This window comes from Stigmatopora nigra, chromosome 2, assembly GCF_051989575.1.
Source record: "Stigmatopora nigra isolate UIUO_SnigA chromosome 2, RoL_Snig_1.1, whole genome shotgun sequence".
NCBI classification, from domain to species: Eukaryota; Metazoa; Chordata; class Actinopteri; order Syngnathiformes; family Syngnathidae; genus Stigmatopora; species Stigmatopora nigra.
The window spans coordinates 12,478,990-12,501,403 of record NC_135509.1 but is presented as its reverse complement, the minus strand read 5'-3'; the positions used below and the strand labels follow the sequence as shown (position 1 = coordinate 12,501,403).

The 22,414-nt window shown below is 41.1% G+C and overlaps 4 protein-coding genes across 8 annotated transcripts; all 4 read left to right on the top strand.

Moving 5' to 3' along the window:
• Positions 1-503: 503 nt before the first annotated feature.
• Positions 504-5,529, top strand: LOC144185173 (protein mono-ADP-ribosyltransferase PARP6-like). Its single transcript, XM_077710461.1, is given in 22 exon segments — positions 504-983; positions 1,058-1,106; positions 1,327-1,395; positions 1,491-1,588; positions 1,734-1,794; positions 1,875-1,965; positions 2,031-2,097; positions 2,161-2,310; positions 2,378-2,519; positions 2,612-2,944; positions 3,019-3,111; positions 3,191-3,316; positions 3,422-3,487; positions 3,559-3,626; positions 4,104-4,152; positions 4,284-4,396; positions 4,480-4,552; positions 4,693-4,762; positions 4,831-4,910; positions 4,979-5,036; positions 5,117-5,201; positions 5,284-5,529. Coding segments are annotated over 21 exon segments (2,016 nt in total). The 5' UTR covers positions 504-983; positions 1,058-1,103; the 3' UTR covers positions 5,405-5,529.
• Positions 5,530-5,786: 257 nt separating this feature from the next.
• LOC144185189 (ribonuclease P protein subunit p25-like protein) lies at positions 5,787-8,114 on the top strand. The gene has a single exon (XM_077710462.1). The coding sequence runs from the start codon at positions 6,958-6,960 to the stop codon at positions 7,519-7,521; it is 564 nt and encodes a 187-aa protein (XP_077566588.1). The 5' UTR covers positions 5,787-6,957; the 3' UTR covers positions 7,522-8,114.
• A 571-nt stretch (positions 8,115-8,685) lies between these two features.
• Positions 8,686-10,819, top strand: cox5aa (cytochrome c oxidase subunit 5Aa). The gene is made up of 5 exons (XM_077710463.1): positions 8,686-8,850; positions 9,572-9,688; positions 10,066-10,187; positions 10,257-10,370; positions 10,449-10,819. Exons 1-4 carry the CDS (start codon positions 8,778-8,780, stop codon positions 10,368-10,370), a joined length of 426 nt encoding a protein of 141 aa, XP_077566589.1. The 5' UTR covers positions 8,686-8,777; the 3' UTR covers positions 10,449-10,819.
• Positions 10,820-11,364: 545 nt separating this feature from the next.
• On the top strand, positions 11,365-22,405 carry LOC144189803 (AT-rich interactive domain-containing protein 3B-like). Of its 5 annotated transcripts, none has more exons than XM_077710791.1 (9): positions 11,370-11,723; positions 12,569-13,120; positions 17,647-17,718; positions 17,800-17,872; positions 19,004-19,187; positions 19,854-20,104; positions 20,180-20,464; positions 20,991-21,080; positions 21,646-22,405. In XM_077710791.1, exons 1-9 carry the CDS (start codon positions 11,697-11,699, stop codon positions 21,783-21,785), a joined length of 1,674 nt encoding a protein of 557 aa, XP_077566917.1. In that variant the 5' UTR covers positions 11,370-11,696; the 3' UTR covers positions 21,786-22,405. The 5 variants fall into 5 exon arrangements, with proteins under 5 accessions (XP_077566914.1, XP_077566917.1, XP_077566916.1 ...); XM_077710790.1 differs by lacking the exon at positions 11,370-11,723 and adding an exon at positions 11,771-11,974 and having other exon boundaries at positions 12,569-12,943; positions 13,022-13,120; positions 19,854-20,464; XM_077710789.1 differs by lacking the exon at positions 11,370-11,723 and adding an exon at positions 11,778-11,974.
• Positions 22,406-22,414: the final 9 nt, after the last annotated feature.

Here is a 22,414-nt window from a genome sequence, read left to right as displayed (position 1 = left end):
TTTATCAACAGTGCCCCCTTGCGGGTGATTATTGGAAGTGGAGAAATACTGTCCCAGACTTGAATTGATGTCCTTCAAATGCATAAGAAAAGATAAAAGAGCTAAGATAACAACGAAAGTAGTGGCCTCAGTTTACTATATAGATGTATATATCCACAGAGTAGGACCAACCTAAGTTCGAACCCTCGTCCCCAGAACTGTGAGGCTGATGCGCAAAACCCCTCAATCGCCAGGCTGCCATTACATATCTATATTTTTCATTTTTTTTGTTGAATTCTCTGTCTGCCATTAAGAACTAGTTGAAATTGTGTTTGCAATGTCATCTTTAGCCAATTTTCCTGCTTTTATAAACTAAAATTAGCCATACTCTGTGACCCGAGTTGGCAGTCAAAGGGTTAAACTAATGAAAACTTTTGAAAAGATACCTGAGGTAGCCAACACTGTCCCGAAAGGAGCTAACGAGCAGGGGGGGGGGGGGGTTTGTGCAGAAGACTGTTACCAAACACGCTTTTAATTGGATTATCGTATGCTGAGAAAAGCACTTAATGAGAAAGCACACATGTAGGGAGGCCTCACAAGTGTGTAATCTGAGCAGACTGTGGAGCAGCAGGCGGCTAACTGAAGATTAAGGTCAGACTGAGGATGCTCACATTCAGACGGGGCGTGGAACAAGGTCTGCCAATTTGTCTTAAAAGTTTTCAACGAAGGACGTTTGGAGCCTGATTCATGCAAATAAGGTGCCAAATCAGGAGGCAAAACCACATGGTGCATCTGTGGCTCTTTCCTTCTGGAGGTCGCGCAAGGCCGGCCGGCGCCTACCTGCAACCAATCGTGCGACCGATTGTGTGACCTTCTGCTCTTCACATCGCACTAGAGTCACATTGCTAACCCGGTCATCCAACAAGGAGCAGTCCTGGTCTCTGTGGATGGAATCACTGATTTATTGGGAATTGTGGAAGTTAAGGAGTTTTCTGTGAAAGGAGGTGAGCCGTAAGTAACTTGGATAGTACATAGATGTATAACATTGTAATTCTTGTGTTTGTTTCCTTACTCACAGAATATTGATAGGTGTTTGCTGTTAATCAAGTGTAAAATTGCTGCACATGGTGAGTCCAGAACATCTTTGTACTGTACTTTATATTACTAATTCACGTTAACATAAAAAACAAGATATTCACACGGATGATGGATTTTCAATGTAAACATCCAATTCAGGCTGCAAATGGTCACATTTCAGTGTGCCTTTCATGACGATAGACTTCCAATCTATTTGGACTGGGAGTGGCAAATGAGTGAAAACACTGGATTTCCCCTTTACTTTTTCAGGAATCTGACTGGAATCACCAGAGTGAAAGAGAGGAAGACTTGGATTCAGAGGAGGAGGAAATCACAGATGTAAACACACATTTTGAAAATGCTAAAAAAAAAAAAAACAACTTTTTTCTTCTTCTTTGTGATAACTTGGAATAACATGTTTGTACTTATCCTAGCAGGAAAACTGTGTCATCGAGCCGGCCTGCCATCCTCAATTGGACCGAGACGTTGAGACAATCAGGAACCTGTATTCGTATCACTCCGTCACCATTCGGTACATGCCTAAACAATCACTCTTATGACACAATCATATAATCATTATTATTATCTTGATTGTTCTGGTCACATATTTTTATTAGTGAGTCCCAATGAGCTGAATTTGAAAACCTGCCAAATGTATTTCTTTGTAACTTTCACAGGGAGTACCGATCAATCGATCAAGTGGATGTTGATCTGAACATTAACACCAATATTTTGCAAGTAAGTTGAAAATGACATCGACTACAGTGAATTTCAGCGATATAGTGAATTAATTATGCACATTGTTTGTTTGTTCCCAGGAGGAAGTGGCAAAGGCATGGAGTGTAAACCCAGAGGAGCCCATTGTTGTCCGCCTGCACTTCTCTTTGTCGCAGTATCTGGGTGGACCTGGTGAGACTCTTCACCACGCAGACCGACCCAAGAGCATCAGATTTAATGTATATTTCTCACCGTAGAACCCACCGTTGAAGTGTTTCAGCCGTCCGATAGAGAACATTTCAGTTTAGGAAAACAACTGCAAAAGTAAGTTTTATTTGATGCTCATATTCAACCAGAAAGGCTAACCTTTGTACTACTGTTCCTCAGTCTTTTGGCTATTTTCATATCACAAGAGTGGAACCATCTGACAAATGACAACATCATTGTGAGACAAAAAAGAAGGCACAGCTGGTTCAGGCCTGGTGGAAGCATTAAAAAATTCCGTGCAAGACTTTGCGTATGGCTGCCAATGCCAAAGTACATATACCACTACATATTATCTAATGTTATAAAGGCTTTTCTGAACATCTCCTCTGCTCTATAGAACTAACGCACTTCAAGAACGCAGCCGGAGAGGAAGGATTGTTTTGCCCGCCATTAAACTGAATCATTTCTCCAGTCACACCACATCTTACAACATCAAGAACCCGTCTGGAGAACTGTTCACTTACACGCCTAGTGGAAAGGTCAGTGCTTGTGATAGACACACAACACGACAAACTTCAGTTGTCTAATGTTCTATGACTTGAGGTTTGCTTTTGTACATTTTACTCCACAGAGGGTGATGGTGTCAGGAGTCAAGTCCTCATCTCAGCTCAGCACCAAGCAGCTGATAGAGTTACTGTTCTTCTCTCAGGCCATTGGGCACTGTAAGACCACCCCAACTCTGCAACATGGCTTCTTAGCGCAGGTAAAGCCAATTCAAATATTAGAGGAAAACTCTAAATCATGATTGATTTATTACCCGCACACATTTATTTACTATCCACACACTTGCACTTTGATTTTCCCGCAGGTTATGAGATACGCAGAGCAGAGAATACCCACCTTGAACGAGTATTGCGTGATTTGTGACGAGCGCCACGTTTTCCAGCACGGCCCCCTGTTAAAGGTAAACAAAACCACATGTGAGATTTCCGACAAAGGAATCAACACGTTCCTTCTTTTTTTTTTTGGTATCGCCAGCCTGCCGTCTGCTCCCGTGAACTCTGTGTCTTTTCCTTTCACGCCATGGGGAGCGTGTGGGGGGCCACGGAGGAGGCGGCAACCGGCGCGGAGGTCAACGTCCGTTTCCATTGATTGCTGAATATGTTTGGTGGATCGTATTTTTTCAAATAACTTGAATCCGTTTGGACAGGTGGTGGACTTGTTGGTGACGATGTGCAGGGCAGCTCTGCAGTCGTCACGCAAAAACATCATTTTCGAGCCCTATCCGTCTGTGGTCGATCCCCTGAACCCAAAAATGCTGGCCTTTAGTCCCAAGGTATCCTGTCAGATTTTGCTACCCATCCAAATTTGCTACTTTGAGGTTCTTCTTCTTTTCACTGGTGGATATTGTTGACATTATTTTTTTAAACCTTTGATGTAGAGAAAGAGCTATGAGAGGCTAGAAAAAGCTTTGGATGCTGTCCTGATGATTAGAAAGATGCCACAGGTCAATCTTACATCTTTGCTATGATTTTTGTCTCGGCTTGACTTGATTGTCATCGTTCAATCTGCCTGCAGGGTTCGTATTCTGAAATAAAGAAGCAGATGGATGCCATTGACCCTCTTGCTATTCCTTTGCTACAATGGTAAGTAAGACAGGCAATAGGCAAATAACACGCATAGGCTAATTGAGCAATCCAAATCGCCCCTATGGATCATCATGTGTGTCAATGGTCGTTTGTCTATAGGTGCCCTGCGACTGTCCTTTTTATGAATTCATAAATGTATTCATTTTTCAAAACAAAATAACATTTAGATGAATCAAAATAGAAATGCACTATGATAAAACACTGTAACATTGATTTTAATGGTATGTATTCACCTCAATGACTACCATTCACAACAATTGACATCCAATTCAATTAAACTGGGCGTGGCTATGAATTTTTTTTTTTTTTTTAAATATGTTGTGAGGTGTCCATTCCATTTTGATCGTGGGAAGCCGACAGTTATCATTCAGCGTTCCAGCATTTGCAAATTCAGTCATTGCCTTTATTATTTTTTATTTTTGGGACGTGGCCACCACTCAGAATAATTCTCAGCTCATTTGTTCATATGTTCAGGATTTTATCCAGCAACAGATCTCATATTGTCAAGCTTCCAGCAAACAGGGTACGACAGTTCAGTCTTTGATTAATGTTAGCAGTACATACTGTAAAAGTAGCGTAGATTTTAGAGAGTATACATACTCTCTAAGACCGTACTTAGGACACATACCTCTTTCTGTCCTCGCTGCCCAATAGCATCTGCCATTTATGAACACGCCTCACCAGTTCCTGCTCATCAGCAGCCCTCCATCCAAAGAGGCTCGTTTTCAAACGGCACGCAAACTCTACGGAAGCACCTTTGCGTTCCAGTGAGAAAATTTGCTTCCATCTCCTATGTTTCAGGAACATAGTTCATAGATTCCTTGTGATAATCATTTTTTTTCCTTCCCAGTGGTTCCCACATTGAAAACTGGCATTCAATTTTAAGAAACGGACTTGTGAATGCCTCCAACACAAAGTTCCAGGTAAGATCCGATTGGTTGTTTCGTTTATAAAAGAGAAGATCATTAATCCAATTTTTTTGTGATTAGGCAAAAAAGTAAGATTTTATTTTCAGGGCTTTTTGCTCAGCCTTAACAGCCATTTTTTATTCTCTTTTTAAAAGATCCATGGAGCTGCATATGGCAAAGGGATTTATTTAAGCCCCATTTCAAGCATATCATTTGGATATTCTGGTATGAATACACTTCAATTTTATTTTACAAAAAGGTATTCTTTGGATACCAACCTTTTTTTGGTCCAGACATGGGCAAAGGACAACATCAGATACTCAACAAAGAAGAACTCCTTAAGAAACACAATCGCATGAACATCATCCAAAAGGTCAACCACGTAAATATATACTAATATTCTATTGTTCAACTTTACTTTTTGTTTTGTCCTGATTGTAGGATCTTCCTGGCAGGTTTCTCCAAAGCAGAAATCTAAACTGTGTTGCACTTTGCGAGGGTATATATAAGAAATATGAACCTTTGAAAATTCACTTATGAGCGCTAGTGAAATGTCTTTGACATGAGCTATTTTCACAGTCATAACATCGAAGGACCTTAAAAAACACGGCAACATCTGGGTGTGCCCCGTGTCCGACCACGTTTGCACACGTTTCCTCTTTGTGTAAGAATTACCTTACGCCACAAAATCCAATTTTCCGTTCCATCATTCCGTTCAACACAAAACACTTTTTTTTTTATCATAGGTACGAAAACGGTAGCGTGGGAGATGTGCACATCAACACCCAAGAGGACGAAATCCTGAACCAAATTTTGGATGTCCTTGCAACTAAGGACGGAAGAATGAATACCCCAAATGGTGGATAACAGATAAGAATATTTACTCTGAATTTATCTGTAGAGTGGACTCTCCAAATATGTTTTATTTTTGTATCTGAAATTAGTATACAGTGGTGCCTTGACAAACAGTAAACACACACGAACTGCAAAAACTCTAGTACTACTTCTTCATGTAGTACTGTTTTGTTGATTCAAAAGTATAAAAACAATTGTCGTTTGAAATTTTAGGTCCTACAGGAAGGCAGTTTTCATCAGCTTCTTCTGACAAGATGTGTAAAAACTAATACCATGTTGATTTTATATTTTTTTAATATATTATATTCCCAATTAGGCGGTTTGGTGAAGAATTGGTTAACGTGGCCCGGTGACCCCGGCAACCTTTGCGAGGAAACTCGGTACGGTACATATTTTATCCTTATTTTTTTTCAATCAAGGTAGTGAATGCCAGTAAAACTGCCCTGCTTTGTGAAAAGACGTTAAAAAAAACATCTATAAACTTTTATGAGTAAAGCATAGTCCAAATTGTTGTATATTCATAACTTCAAATGAGCAAAATGCCACATTTAATAGCCCAGAAAAGGCACATTTAAAACCCACGTTGGATGAGAAAATGACAAGAGCGTGCTCATTGCTCATATCAGCAAATAACAGGAGATGCATCCCACCCCATGAGGCAGAAAGGCAACATCATAACACCATTGTGCTTCCACATGAGCCCCGCAGCTGCCTCCCCACAATGTTCCTCCGCCAGCATTGTTGGCATCTGCGGACAAACCTGTTTTGTTGCTTTCACAAACAGGAAAAAAAAAAAAAAAAGATGATAGCCGCTTCAAGGTTTAAATGTTCACAATGATTTACAAGAAGCCCAAAGTGGCTGCCTTTTTCTGGGTCAGCCCAACGGGTGACTGAATGACTGACTGACTGACTAAAAAGAGGACAAATGTCTGACTTAGCCTAAAGGATGACATTTCCTAAATACCATATGGCTATCTCTGTAAACATTGCAAAATATATTTTTTGAAAAAAAGCATGGAGGTTGAGGCAGGCTCTAATTGAATAGAACGGAAACATGATTAAAATGTGTAAAATGATCAATGGTTGGACTTTCAAATATTTGCAAGTGTACGCCTCATTGCATGTGCTTCAATCGTGTGTATTCAAGCGCTTCATTTCAGCAACCGCACTGAGGCTTCGGGGTCTCGCAGAAGTTTCCTGGCAAATCCGGTGAACGACGTTAATGAGGGAAATCAGCCGGGCAAAAATGTGGCATGTGCCTTTAAGAGCTCATGGTAGCGCTCTACTCCGAGAGCCTCGTGCCTCGTTTGTGGGCATCAGCTGTCCTCCACGCCTAACAGCGCAAAGACCCCTTTTCCTTCACATCAGAGGGATCAGACGGAGAAACCTCCCTTTTCTTTGTCATTTGCACTCCTCTAACAATGGAGGAATTCTAGATGGATGGGAGACAAAGTTTGGAAGACAAAACGGATCACTTTTGAGGAACTCTCCATCAAAATACACCAACTATTCAAAGCTGAAGGCCGGGAAAAAGACCTGTTTTTTTTTGCATGACTTTTTGAACTATGACAGAATCTGCGTTTCAAACGGTGAGTCTGAGTACTTCACGTGACGTCAAGAAAGTGAGACGGACAGATGACGGCGGTCCATTTCCCATTCCGGGACTTGTCGCAGACTTCCTCCACATGAGGGTGAAAGAAGGAAGCAAGATCGGCAATTTACTGCGCTTCGCCACCGCTCGCATGCAAGCAGAAGGGAAAGACAAGCACGGGCGGACACCGAAGCAAGTGGTCTTCACGGGCTCGGACAGGGGTCTCACCAAGACCATCACGTGCGTGGAGATTCTCAAACGGAAAGTGGAAGGACTCCACCAGGTGTCAAAGCTCTACTACAAGACTGTGAATGAGGTTTTAGATGGATCACAAGATAGTGCGCCAGGAAGGACCGTTCAAAGGACAGTCCCTGCCATCTGTATTCTCCTCTCCAAAGACCCCCTCAATCCTCAGGAGCCTGGATACCAGCCCCCCCAATCAATCAGCGTTCCCACACCCAGCACATGGATATGCAAAACCTCGCTCAGACCACCTCAGTGCCCGATGCTCCCCAAGAAACTCTGCACGGAAAAGTAAAGAAAAATGTGCGCTATGGTCTCATAAAATAATCTGAATATAGATTTGTGGCTAATTTGTTTGGCTGCCCACCGGTCCAGGTGCCCGTAATTACCCGGGATAGGTTCCAGCACCCCCTGCAATCCTAGTGAGGATAAAGTGGTTCAGAAAATGAATGAATAAGATGGTTTTAATGGGTTTAATTGCCCTCGTCTCCACAAACATTGTAAAGTCAGGCCAATACCATCAGTGATAACGCCAGGCACAACGCAGCGGGCGAATAGACGAGTCCGTGACAACCTTGAGTTACGCACAGCTCGATAATTATTGGGGCATGAGCTCAATTCTTAGGTGAAACGAATTGTAATGACAGCCGTTTTTATGCTCTGTATCTCTCCCACTTTTCAAGGGATTAAAAGTAACGGGCCGATATGACTCGATCTCATGACCTGGATGGTGTTTGCATTTCACTTGCAGGAACGGGTCTTATGTTTGGAAAACCACAAGCAGGGATGAAATCCAGCCTTCACCATTATTTATCATGTGTTCTAAAATTCAGTCATTGTCTGATAAGAAATTGCATCCAATATATGTTTTTTGGTAGTTATCACTAGTGCTAGACTTATCTTAAAGTGTATTACGAAATGGAAAATACATTTTGTAATGCATATTGAAATTTAATGGGCAAGTTTGTTGAACTTATTTGATGTTTACAGATGAATTTAAAAAAGCAGGGCACTAATGAACTAATTGGTTTGTTTATTACGATCTACTGAAAACAATTTTCAGGAATTATAGCTATCTGGTTTACATTGAAACCATATAGCCAGGCCTCATTATTAGACATTTACCTTAACAGTTTGAAAATCTTATATATATTTTTTTGTTTTATTTTTATTATTATACTTATTATGTCAAATGCTGAGAATATGAGGAAGCTCAGAGGCGGCCATCTTGCATCAGAGACCTTCTTGAGCTGGCTATATGTATTATTGCAGATATGATTGGTTAATTGTTTCTATATTTAAGGTCAGTTTTATAATTGTTATTCAGTGTCCACTATATTCACTGCATCTCTGACGTTTATAATAAGCGCACACCCAAATATCTGGCTTCAAGTATGTGATATAATAGCTATTTCTAGGTCAATTTTGCTGGGGGAAACTGCACATGCGCACCAGGGACTGGAGACGTCACCGCACGGGTGGGCGGCAGCTTTGCTTGAGTTTCCTGCCCCTGCAACTGACCGGTCGGTCGCCGCCTGGCTGTCAAGCATCATGTTCAGAGCAGCCCTGCGTCTGTCTTTTTCCGGCGTTCGGAGTTTGACCCGCACGAAACCGGCTTGCCAAGGTATTTATGCCTATCATTTGCCATGTTTCGTTCATCTTCGAGCTGAAATAACTATAGTAGAACTAACTGTAACCCTAACGACTCCTGTGCTAGTTCAAGTTAGCGAGTGGAACTTGCCGACTCTTAAAAAACGCCGGTATCTCTTTCACGTTAAAGACTGTGAATTCAAGCTATCAAGTCCCGTTCAAAATGTGGCATTGTAGGGGGTTTCTGGATTGTTAACGCCTGGTTGCTTCCCTCCGTTCTATCCGTGTCCTTGTCGTGACCCAGTTGAAAGGCTAATGTGTGCGGCCTAGTGGTAGTGCGGCTAATGCTAACACCTTCAATCAAGTGAGCTCAAGCCTCCTTTAGTCCCCTCACCTAGATCTCACAAAATGTTTTAATGTCATTTAGGTGTGATGCCCTCACGTATATTTTTTTAATGGTACACATTTTATATTTTAAATTGTGGGTAGTACTTGTAAACGGGACGCCCTTCACAGCAATATTCATTCATGTTCAGGAATATGTATTAGTTGAGCTAAATCTTTTAGTTTAGGGTATGTAAGCCACTATAGGAAGACCTAGTATCAGTTCATTTAATCATGGAGCATTGGCTTTGACTGGCCATGTTTCAATGCAATTGATAGGTGCCATCCCTCCCAGTACAAATATATTTGGACTTCTAGCTGCCAGTCACTCACATGTATATTAATTGATATTTATGTGTCTCATCTCACAGGTTTGTTGGCCTCAAGGTGCTATTCACACGGGAAACAGGAGACGGATGAGGAGTTCGACGCACGTTGGGTCACGTACTTCAACAAGCAGGATATCGACGCCTGGGAACTGAGAAAAGGTAAATTAACTGTGAAAAATACTTTTTTTAAATTGTTTTTTTTTGGTGCAGAATCCAAATATAAACCTTAGTTTTTCACACTGAATGTACATATCACAGGTTCAAGTTTTAACAGTAAATGTTGAACTCCAGTGAAATGGGAATTACGTTTATGACAGTCGTGTTTATTTGCCACTTTTCTTTAGTACAGTAGTAGTACAACAAAGAAGGTAAGCTGTGGATAAAAAAAAACTGAACGTCTTCAGAAAAAATGATTAAAATTTTGAAATACGCTCTCTACAGGACAGAAAATACATTATTCATTACTATGCGTCATGTTGAATATTGCGCATTTCATCTGCCACTGCAAGTGTTTTTAATATGACGTGTGTTTCCAGGAATGAACACATTGATTGGTTACGATCTGGTACCTGAGCCAAAGATTCTCGAGGCGGCACTACGTGCTTGTCGTAGGTTAAACGACTTGGCCAGCGCAGTCCGAATTCTGGAAGCCGTCAAGGTGAGAAGACACTGCTTGTCCTCATTTGATTAATTGCTAAACTGTTCCCACCAATGATGGCTTCTACAGGACAAAGCCGGCCCGCACAAAGAGATCTATCCATACCTTCTTCAAGAACTTCAGCCGACATTAGACGAGCTCGGTATCTCGACACCGGAAGAGCTCGGCATTGATAAAGTATAAGTAAGTTATTGGAGCTGGCATTTTCATCGCTCTGCCACTCAATATCAGTTTACTGGATTTTATTTTGTTGTTTTCCAGATAAAGCGGTCACTGCGGATGTCCTCAGAACGCGGAGTCTGTTTACCTACATGTTTGCTTAATCCGTCTATTTAATTTTGCCTTTATGAAGTTCTTTTGCTTGTAAAATATTGATGAACCCAATAAAGGACAGTTTATCTGTAATGCAGCTCACCATTTCAGAATACTGGATTTAAAAGTGAAAATGATGCACTTCTGGATAGAACCGGTTGATTTCAATTTCATTAGTGTGAGACAATGCTTATTTAGATGTGCTTTCGTGTGGTTTGCTTGTTGCCACTAGAGGCCAGCATTTTCACGTTGTTAAGCTATTCGAGTTGCATCTGTTCATGAGTTTTATTCACTGATCAAATAAAAGTGTTCAAATGGAACATTGGCACATTATTTCTACTTGTAGACGACCATAAGTGTTCAAATCCAGTTTGACTGGGAAGTATGGCAGGGATAGTTTTGTTGCTGCCCTCCCTCCATGGAATTGGAATGGACATCTATTGCTGTCAATGGCAGTAAACCATGATTATTCTGTCAGTCCTCCCTTGAAATGTATTTGATGTTTATAATAATGGTCATTGAGAGTGAATGATTTAAGGTGTTTGTGTATGCAAAACAATTTATTTTCACCACTGAAACAAAATGTAGAGAACAAATAGAAAAGGAGCTAGAAAATTGTGGTCTTAGTTCAATTTTCTCACATTTGATTATTATTTGGGTCTTTATGTCAAACATAATACTTTGATTCTACAGGTTCATTCTTTGATTTCTAATAATTTATGTGACTGACCCCTACTGTCAAAACTGAGAAGTGCAATAGAATGTCAGCTGAATTGCAGCTTCTTGTGCGGGCCCTATTCAATAAAATGTCCATAACTTGCTGCGGGTTGTAGTAGTTTGGACACCGCTGTTTTAGCCTCAACACATATCGCTTGCTGTTGTGTGTCTGCAAGGAAATCCACATTTACGACCAGTGGGTGGACCTCATTCATTCATTTACCCAAGTTGGGAGGGGTTGTTTAAAAAGAAAAAAAAGGACGTTTTGTAGTTTCCATGCACTGTGACCGCGCAGCTTGTCGTGCGTGACCCCACCTTCTGCTCTTCAGCCTCCTCCCCTCCTCCGCCTCCTCTCCTCCACACGGTTTATTCTCCCTAAAGAAGAAACCGAGCAAGCAAGTCGCTTTGGTACCGATCCAGCTCTCCCGTCCGAAAGGCTCGTGCGATGTCCAAAAGGAAGGTCGGAATAGTCGATCGGAGATGATGGATTACTCCAAGGGGCAAATGGTGAGTGTCGACGACCGCTCGGTTCGAGCTCCCCCCCCCCTCCGACAAAAAGCCCCGCAGGCCACATATCTGCTGGCTCACCTCAACCTCACACAGTTGCTTTTGTAGTATTTGCTCGAACGCTTAATCTCTCTTAAAAGTCTACTATTTCTATCAAATTGAACATTAGAAAGCGAAAGCACGTTCAAAGTTTCCTGGTCGACCACCCTGAACAAATGTTTACTATCCCACAATTAGAAGCCTTTCTCTGGGTAAGATTCCTCTTAAAAAATAAAATTAAATTGTATTATATTAATTAGCTCGTTCTTCGGAACAAACTGGATCAATTTCTTTTTTTTTAATGTTTGGTAGGATGAAATGATCCATTTTTATAAGGCTGTTGGAAGAAAAAAAATCAGTAAACGGTTCAAAATTAGCAATGAGCTTTCGCTTGTGTTGTTTCTTAGCTATCTTTAGATATTTTTGTTGTTACAGTGGCAAAACATTTAATAGAGCGATGGGATGATAAAAAGGTTCATGAGATATTCATAGTAGAAGTGGGGGTGGTATGAGCCGGGTAGCTAATATGCTAATGTTTAGATAGCGATCATATACATTGCAAAAATGCAAGATAACACTAAGTGAATTTATCTTGTATTTAGTAGGAGGGGAAAAAAGCCTTACTGTACAAAAACATGATTTATTTATCTAAAAACCTGAAAATGTAATTGCTATAATTTCTCAAATGAGCTATTGTTGTGATTAGTCTTTTTAGCTATTGATCAAGAATACTTTTATTTGCCTTCCATTAAAAAAAAAGTGCATTTATCTATCACCTGAAAGCAATGGTGTTGTGTATGTCTTAGTCCGGTTTATCCGAGGAGAGCAGCACCACAAGGTGCGCCCAGCCCATTCCTGCCGGCTTGAAGCTGGAAGCGTTGATGGAGCAACTCCAGAGACAGCAAGAAGCCAAACAAGACTTGAACCTCCAGGATAAACACCTCCTTCAAGCTCAGCTCCTCTTCGCTCAACACGCCGCCGTGGCGGCGGCGGCCCGGGCCCAGTCCGGCGGTCGGCCTGATCCATTCGCCAAGCAAGCTGGCAAAGATCACCTGGGCGGCGTTAACGTTGGGGAAGAGGAGGAGGACGATGAGGGTGATATTGGGGACGATGACGACTCTGAAGATGAGATGGCGGTGAATGTGGACAATGAGCAGGCCCAAAATCCCCGACTGCAGCAGGTCCCGAGCCTCCCTTTCATTCCGTATTCTGACCCAGTGGCCGGCAAGTCCTCACTCCCGGCTGTAACCGTGAAACAGGAAGAGGAGGAGAAGGAATTGGCGTCTCCCGTCGGCCCTCCTGCCTACACGTCAGCCAACGGCTTCACTGACTGGGCCTACGACGAACCCCTGAAACAAGTAAGCCAATAAACACGTTTCGGTGCCTTTGACAGGGGGGGAAGGAAGGGTGTTCAATTCATATCCACTGCTAGCAGCTAGCAGCAATAACTTGCTGTCAGCCTCTCCCAATCCAAAAAGGTTGCACGTGTATTTATGTCAATGGTAGCAAATTACTAGTTGAAAAGGGTGGTTGTTTGATTCAGTAGTGTGGTCAAACATCTGTATCCCCCTTCATCCGTAGGCTCAAAGAAGGAATGTGACCTCTTTGGCAAAGTGCCCATAGTGTGATAGTTCTCAATTACCGTCCGCACCATCGAGCTTCTACTTCAATTATATGGTGTACTCTTGATAAAATGCCACCAGCTCGACTAATTCCTCTTGGCGTTCGTCCAAGCCAGCTGGCACAGTTGAGCCGGACAAAGTGCAATCTAAAAAGATGTGTTTTCACTGACAAGGACTCAGCAACAGTTGCTGAATCTTGTCAAATTATATATTGTAATGTAGTGTTTTTCAAACTTTTATTGAGCCAACAACACATTTTATATTAGAAATATCACAAAACCAAATGATTGATAATAATCTGGTAACCTTGGCTATGGGAATTGATGCTATTTGAATTTTCCAATATTTTGTGGATAAACCTGAATTCTACTTTTTTAAGAGCAATCAAAGGGTTCCCTACGCCAGTGTGAATTGGTTAAAACGTGGCTTGTCCCTTTCAAGTTGTAGCATATCAATTTTATATGTTTAATGTCAAAGGATTAGTGATTTATTTACTCTGAGTTAGAAGGGTTTTTGGTACAAAGCTATTATGCTGTTGTTTGAATGGCAACAGGTGCATATACATTTCCATTCTGCTAAAGAGTGGAAAAGCATTTGTTTGTTCTGCTCCACTGTATGCTGCTGCCATAGTTACTGATCTCCCTTCTCCAATTTGAATGGGGTTTTATTTGGTTCTTTTTTTTTAAACTAAAACCAATCTCCCCTGTACCCTCCCAAAGTAATACGTTCAAATTAATAAAACCTTCAGCTAGATGGAATGTTACTAACTGTAAAGTTGACATAATAAAATAAATTTAACTACACATTTATAAAATGTACACTTTCAGTGTGCATCGTAAGCTTAGTTTTTTTTAGTAATGTCCCCTTAATTATTGAGATTTAAAACTAAAAATACAAAAAAGTTCAAAATGAACTACGACCACCCGGCCCCTTCTGCTAGCAACAATAAGTCTGTAACATCTAATGTAATCAATTAGCCCCAAGACAACAAAGTAAGAAATAGGCCTCCATGTATCAATGTGTACACGTACCTACAATATAACTAACAGATTAAATTGTGAGACGTCCACAAATGACACAGTATCAGTTTTAATTGTGTAATGTATTGATTTCATTAATGCATTCTGGGTCGGATGATCGATCGGTATGCATTCCTAGAATACGCCTACTGCATTTCATTCTGATCCGTCCAAAAGTAAAGAAGCAGTATCAAAGAACAAATTAAGCATTTTTTTTTAATCTTCCTTCAGGCGGTCTATTACAAAAAATCTTTTCCCAGTCTGACATCCCCAAACAAGTCGTGGCAGTTCAGTGGACAGCTCTGCATAATTTTGTTGTCTCCTAGCAACACTAAATGGCACTGTAATTCACATGCAAGTAATCAATACATAATGGCCACCACAATGAGAATACTAGTCCTTTCTTCAGCATGGCACTTGAGGCTGTGTTAAAACCAGCACTCCCTGTTAATCGCGTGCTGTTAAAAATGCAGTGTGGGATTGTTAAATGTTTTTTGGCCCAATTGAATTCTCCATTGCGTTTGAAGCGCCAGAAGCCATTCAGATTCGTGTCGAACTGTGATTTTTCACAAGGCCTTTATATGTGAGGTGCGGGCTATCACCTGCAAGTGAAAATCCTCAGATGTAGATTCACTTTTGCATCGTTCCCCTCCACTATCAAACCTTGGATAAACCATGTTTAACTCACTGAGCTTTATTAATGACAACTGACGAACCAGATGAACTGTTTTTGTAGTTGACTACACAGTAACTTTACTACACTTTACTATTTTAATGTTATTTCTTACATTTCCAGAAATGCTGTGGCAGTACATGATGACATAACTGTCAAATTATATTTTTTTTATCATTTAAAATTGTGTATGCCTCATAACAACTTTTTAAAGTACGTTTTTTTTGTAAAAGCGATCTCGTTTTACCCATTTTGGCTCTAATCCGGATCATCTCTGTCACTGATAGGAGACGAAAACGCCATCATCAACTGCTAATATTGTCATGCTTTAAGTTTACGCCATCCGCCTTTTCACTATATAACTGTAGCGCATCAGGAAGCAATGTACCTTGACAGCCAAGCTACAGAATCTTGAATATAGTGCATACTGATTGGAGACCCCGTTGACTTTAGAGAATTTTTTTTGACTTTTAAGTGCGCCCGATGTGAGTAAAAATGTACCGCGTTGCATTTGTGCATTTTTTTTTAATCACATTATAAGGGGAATTGCAATATTTAATAAGGGGAGCAATTGGCCGAGGTTGCCAGGTATGTGATCATGGCTGTACACTTTCCCTTCATTTTTTTTTTTTTTTTTTTTGGCCCTTATTGAGCCGTCTTTGTCGATACAATAGAAGATTCCCCACGCTGGACACCCTTTACACACCGGACACAGGCTTTAAGCCGGGTTAAAGAGCCCCCCGTTTGCACAGCATGGGGCCGGATAAATGATGTAGATTTGTATGGGAGAATAAAGGCAGAATAATTTGATTTGGCTTCAGATTTTAGCCCCCGCTGCTTCAACTTTTCACTTTTGTTCTCCTAAATGGTTTTATAATGAATCCTTTGGTAATCGATTAAAGACAAGGGAAGGGGGTCTAAAATGAAACCACACATATGACACACACATGGATGTCAAGGAACGGAAATGATTTTGCGAGTAGTAAAAAGTGGAATTTGTAGGGTAACAAAAGCAACCTTTTGCTGACCTACATACTGAATACTATCAGCATTCCCAGAGTTGGATGTGTGAAAGCTCTGTGAGCAATTAACTGCCAGCTCTTTTGTTAATAGAGCCACAGTAGGTCTCACTTGCTCATCAATAAGGGGGGGAAGGGTTTTATTTCCATTTGATGGTGAAAGGACTGGGATGTTTATCTACCTTTGTGTCAATAGGCTTTCTGCACGGGGGAGTAGAAGGCCTTTTATTAGAAATTCTAAGCCCAGCTATTACATGTATCAAAAGCTAGCCTAGGGTGAGGTTTGCGTGAGAAGAGGTTGCAGACAATCATTTATATTCAAGCTGCGTGGCAAGACAAATAATACCAAGTAGAGACTGAGGGCCAACATTTACATTGCATGGGGGCCTTTTGAGGTAAAAACCAATCAAACTGTTCTTTTCGCTCACCCGAACCAAGGAAATACTAGTCACGCAAAAGCAGGGTTGATAATACCGAGGCAATCAGGGATAACATTGTGTAAGTTCCTGTTCAATGATTGTCTGTGTAGAGTTTCATAATTATAGTTTTACCTCTATTTGAACTGGGCGTGTAGGCAGAAAATGGACACGTTTCAGTGGCGGTGACAGTGATAGAGGTCCTACAAGATCCCTGCTAACCCTCCCAGTCAAAATTGATTAAACGTCTTTCAGGCTCTGGAAAAAATCTAATAACTGATTCTTTGGTTCAGACTAAATAATCTAAAGTGGGTTTGTTTGTACTGTAAATATAAGGAGAATTGCAGTTGTTTTGTTTTGTTTTGGTTCCCATGTGTGTAATAGCTGAGCGGGTGAAATGTTGTTATGGAATCATTCGTTCAACAATGGTTTTGGTTGTCCAGCAAAAACAACAGAGATGTTACTATCGCAATCCGAGCAAGAACCACAACAATCCATTATTTTGATAAAACACAGGTGTGATGAATGGACGAGGCGAAGCTGCCGGGTACAAGCATGTCGTGTTGTCTAAAACACACCCTTGTTTTAGTCCCAAACATCAAATTGTATTGAATTGTGAACTGCGTGGGACCGAGGGCCGACCACGAACGGTTGTGGTGTCAACAAAGATGTCAAACGGTGACTTTTGGATGGAAGAACTTGATACGCTAATGCAACAACGTCCTCTTGGCCCGATATTTACGTATTCATATCATCGCTCTGTGGGACAATGATATCTCCACACAGATTGACCTTTTTATCCTTTTAACGGTCACACGGAGCAGCTACTCTTGAAGCAATAACATGTCACATCCAATTACCTCATGACAATGGAGGCATCCCCTTTCGAATGGTCACAGCTTTGAGTTAACGCTCCCCCTTTAAATGATGTATTATGTGTACACAGTCGAGAAATACAGGTACCCTTTTACGTGGGGGCGCTAGGTTCCCTTTTGAATGCAATAGGTGAAATACAAGTATTTTGAAGAATGGGGAAATTGTATGGATGAATGGGCAATGTGCATCAAAAATTTATTGAATTGGCCTAAGAACGCTCTTTAAAGTGTCAAGTGCTCTCTTCTCCTTGTAACCACAGAGAGCTCCCATCTGGGCCGAGGAGAACGAAGCAGGACGCGGAAGAGCGGAACCGTCCAGGGACTTTGCAAAGGTCAGTCTACTCAGCCAAGACCGTCATTCTCATTTTACAAGCAATGAAGCTCATAAGCTTTTCCCTTTTGTTCCTTCCCAGCTTTATGAACTGGACAACGACCCCCAGCGCAAGGAATTTCTTGATGATCTGTTTGTCTTCATGCAAAAACGAGGTGAATCCTTGTTAGCATTCAAAGTTGAACTTTTACAGCCAAATCAAACACTTTAGTCAGGGATATTTTCCTTGGCTGTGGCTTAATGCGTAACTCATTTCTTCAATGTTCTTAGTAGTGAAAATGTAACAAACAATACAGGGGAAAGTTGTTCTTCTAACAATTGATCATTCCTGAATTGGAAATAAAAAACACGGGCCAAACTATGAAAAACAAAGTGGGACTTTTAGTCCAGAAAATATGGTAATCAGAATAAGACAATTATTATGATTTTTGTTTTTTCCCCAAATTCTACTCCCAGGAAAAAAAGCTAACATTAGTTTGCATCCCCTCGATTATGCCAACTATTATAAACACCAAAACATGAAATGGAAACTTTACTATTGATCTGTAAGATGAGCTAATTAAACCTTTATTATCAATAGTATTATTAATAAATCTGAAAAAGGCTTATTCAAGAATTTTGATGCCAAATGTCCTCTAATTCTGGAATAACCAATGTTTAATGTTCGGAGTTACAACTCAACTTGTTTTTATTTAACCTTCGTGATCAAAAAGTAACACAGTCAGTAACCCTACAGGTCAGGTTAAGGCCAACGGCGCATGTGTCCGTGCTTAGCCCAAACTAATCTTATTTCTACAACTTTACTTAGCCATCTTCATTAAATGGCTTTCCTACAGAGGCTCAGGCTGTGGCCGTGATTGGCAGCCACTGCTGCTCTCCATCCCGCTTTCCCATCCCACCCCCCACACTTTGCTCAAATCAATTCTCAAACAAAGCTGTTGCTGCAGAATTACACCCATCCCCCAAGCTCATCAGATATAAGCTTGACTCACCATACATGTTGAACCATTTTACCTGACATTAATTCCTGGTGGCTCCCTCCCTGTCAATGCAACTATCTAAAAACATGATCATTCACTTCCAGCCTTCCCATTTCAAATGGATTTGCCGTTTATGAAATACTCTGCATACAGTGTATTAGAGGTCTATTTTAAAGGCTAGATTACACCACTTGCAGTTACGACAAGATTGGCTGCATTCACGACGTCATGGCTATTCGCAAGCATACTAATAAATCTGACAAATTCCGTAAATACCGTAATTATTGTGTGTGCGTCTTCCCGCAGGTACACCTGTCAACCGTATCCCCATTATGGCCAAACAGGTGTTGGACCTGTTTAAGCTGTATAAGCTGGTGACTGAGAAGGGAGGCTTGGTAGAGGTCATCAACAAGAAGATCTGGAGGGAGATCACCAGAGGTCTCAACCTCCCCACGTCCATTACTAGTGCTGCTTTCACACTCCGTACGCAGTACGTGTCTTTTCACTACGGGGAATTGGGGAAATATTCCAAAAAACAAAACACTGCAACTGGCATATAGTCATTTCAGATTTGCTCAGTTTGTCTCCACTGCTTTTCTACTTAAAATTGTGTTGCTGCAAATACATGCAAAAACATAATAGTGTTACATAAAAATTGCAATTGCCTGTCAATATTAGATTTTTTTTCCATTAAAAGAAATAAACTAAAATATAAATTAAAGCTAATTGCTATAAATTTAAAAAATCAGTTTGAAATGAGTATTGCCTTTTTTGGATTTTAATGTTAAAAAGTGAGGCCTGTGTGTATTTTGATCTGGGAATTTTTTTGGTTTTGGTCTTTTAAATCTTGTGATCTCACAAATCTAGCCACTTTAGCAACTTTATGGCCATGGACATTTAACTGGCAAGCAAATGAAGTGGCCACCAATTTAGTATACTAAGTATTTTTTCCCCCCCGTATAAGAACAAGTGTCAGACTCAAATCACCACCAATTTCGTTCCCCAGTGTTATATCTCGGTTTATTATTACCCTGCGAAAAGGCACACAGAGTTCATTCCGTGCATCAGCAGTCCCACTTTATCTATTGATAATGTCAATCATTAAACATGCCTTTTTTTCACAGCACATTTGTGCACCTTTCCCATCTCTGTTTAGGTACATGAAGTACCTGTACCCCTTTGAGTGCGAAAAGAAGGGTCTGAGTTCTCCAGGAGAGCTGCAGGCGGCCATCGACAGTAACCGCCGAGAAGGTCGTCGTCCCAGCTACACCAACAGCTTGTACCGCTACTCGCCATCTCCCACTTCTGCTGCGCACAATCTCCTCTCCTCGCCCACCGTGCAGACCCCCACGTCTGGACATAACACATCCAGTCAGTCAATTAGCCCAAATGTCAAGAAGAATCCAGGTATTAAAAGTGCCTCATTTATCCTCGTGTTTAATTTTCTCTCTTGGTTTAAACTGACTCCACTTGATCTTCAAGATGATGCCTCGGCTCCGGTGATCCCCAGCCGGGTTCCCATGGCGCTGGCACTTGGGCAGCAACATCATCATCATAATCAACAACAACAACAGCAGCAGCAGCAGCAATTGGCCCAGGCTGCCACTCTGGAGCATCTTCGAGAAAGGCTGGAGCGCGCTGATGGCCCAGAGAGGAAAATGATGCGTCTGGCGGAAGAACAGCAGAGGCTCATGCAACAGGCCTTCCAACAGAACCTTCTGGCCATGGCCTCCCATTTCAACCCTCTGAAGCTCAACAATGGCCACGGTTAGTCTTCCTCCTCCTCCTCGTCAACTCACTGTGAACCATGTTTCCCAATTTAAAAAGCCATATACAGGGTGAGTGCAGCAGAGGTTCAAACCAAGGGGGAAAAACATTTCCCTGTCAATGACGAGTTTAGGAGGATGCTTCACATCCTCCATGGCAAAGATCCACCGTTTTAGTTAACTCGTGATACTGCACAGCTGCCAGATGATGGCAGCGATTGGCCATTTCAGATTCAAATTCCACTCATTGAGCCGGCACCCCCTTTTCCCTTTTTGTAACTGACTGCTTACAAGAGTTATAAGACTGTAAGACAAGGGGACAAAATAATAATAACTATTTGCATAATGCATTGTGATACCATGAATTTTTGTTGTTGTAAATCAAAGTCATTGTTCATCATTCTCCTTCATGTATTGTGCTAATTGCAGAAAAACACAAAGTGGTTTGCGAGCAACATGAGGTTGGCCAAGCTGACAACAACTCACAGGAAGCGGCCATTTAATGTTTTCTGTTCTTTTCCCCCCAGAGAGCAAACAGGATCTGTCTCTGAGTATTTCGACTAATGGAGCGGCCAGTATCAGTGTGTCTGTGGAAGTCAACGGTACCGTGTACTCAGGCAAGTCCCACTTGATTGACAACCCTTTATAGGGTGCTTATTTCATTCATTGGCAGCCTTAGATGTTAAATCAATGTTTCTTGGGAGGATTGGCAGTGGAGCATTTCTCCCAACCCTCCTATTCAAAATGGATTGGCGGCCTATTGACATCAATTACCCTAAAATATGTGCTTTCACACCCAGTCGCACTCAGTTTAGATGAGTTGGATGAATACTATTGTCAATGGCCAGCAATTAAATGAAATAAAATTCAAAAAATACATCCAATTTGGAGTGTTGCTTATCTAGAATGTATCTCTCTATTTACTCATTTTAATGGCACTGATGTTGTTTTAATAACCTTTCATTAATTTACCAATGTATTTATTCCATTATATTCCATTTTTATGTATATGCAATATTAATATTGTGGTCTCCCTCACCTGAAATGTGATGTCAACATGGTATGTTTTTTTTTATTTCTTTTTACTAAAAATCACTTGTTTTGTAAAGATTTCAAAGTTGAATTTCCTTGTATCTCAAAACACATATTCAATGAAATCATGTGATCCTTTTTTTTTAACAGGAACGCTGTTTGCCCAAAAGTCTGGCGCTCCGGTGGTCTCTCAGGCTGTAAACCAAGCAGGGACAAGTGGTTTCAGTGCCTTTTCCTCCTCTCATAGCCCCTCGTCTTCTTCCTCCACTTCTTCAAAGGGGCCAAATTAAAAAGATTCTTTTAAACCATCTGTACCATTATCACACATCGGTCGGTATAGACTATAGTTGCTGCCTTGTCAGGCAAGGGCCATTTAAAATGTTTCATTTCTTTTAGTCAGGCCGTTCGGTCTGTCGGGCTCGACGCGCTCAATGTTTTTCCACGATATATTTGCCGTTAGTTTGCATTCATACTGTATTGTTAAGCCTGTAGTCTCGGAAAGCTATGAAATGTAACTCGTGAAGCTTAGTTCCCGATGTGAGCTTTATTTGGAGTTGTAGTGATGTTCACGTAAAAGTGTCTTTTCAGTGCTGAGAGAGAATCAATGCTGTTTTTTTTGCGACATCCCTAACTCGTTTATCATCTTGTTCTGATGCCAATAGAACAGCGATGTTGCCAAAGTGAATGAAGACCAAAAAAGCCTTAGCTCAGTGTCCTAGTTCTGTTTTGTGTTCAGCATAGACGCTATATATGATTTAACTTGAGTGAGTGTAAAGAGTAAAGTTCATGGCGACCTTCAGGGAAATGTGTACACTTCAGGTACCGCAGGACTTTTTTGGAATTACTGGGGTTTTTAGCAACGTTTGCTGGTTGTAGTTTGTATTTTCTTTTCTTTATTTAATGATCATAGTTCTGCCTT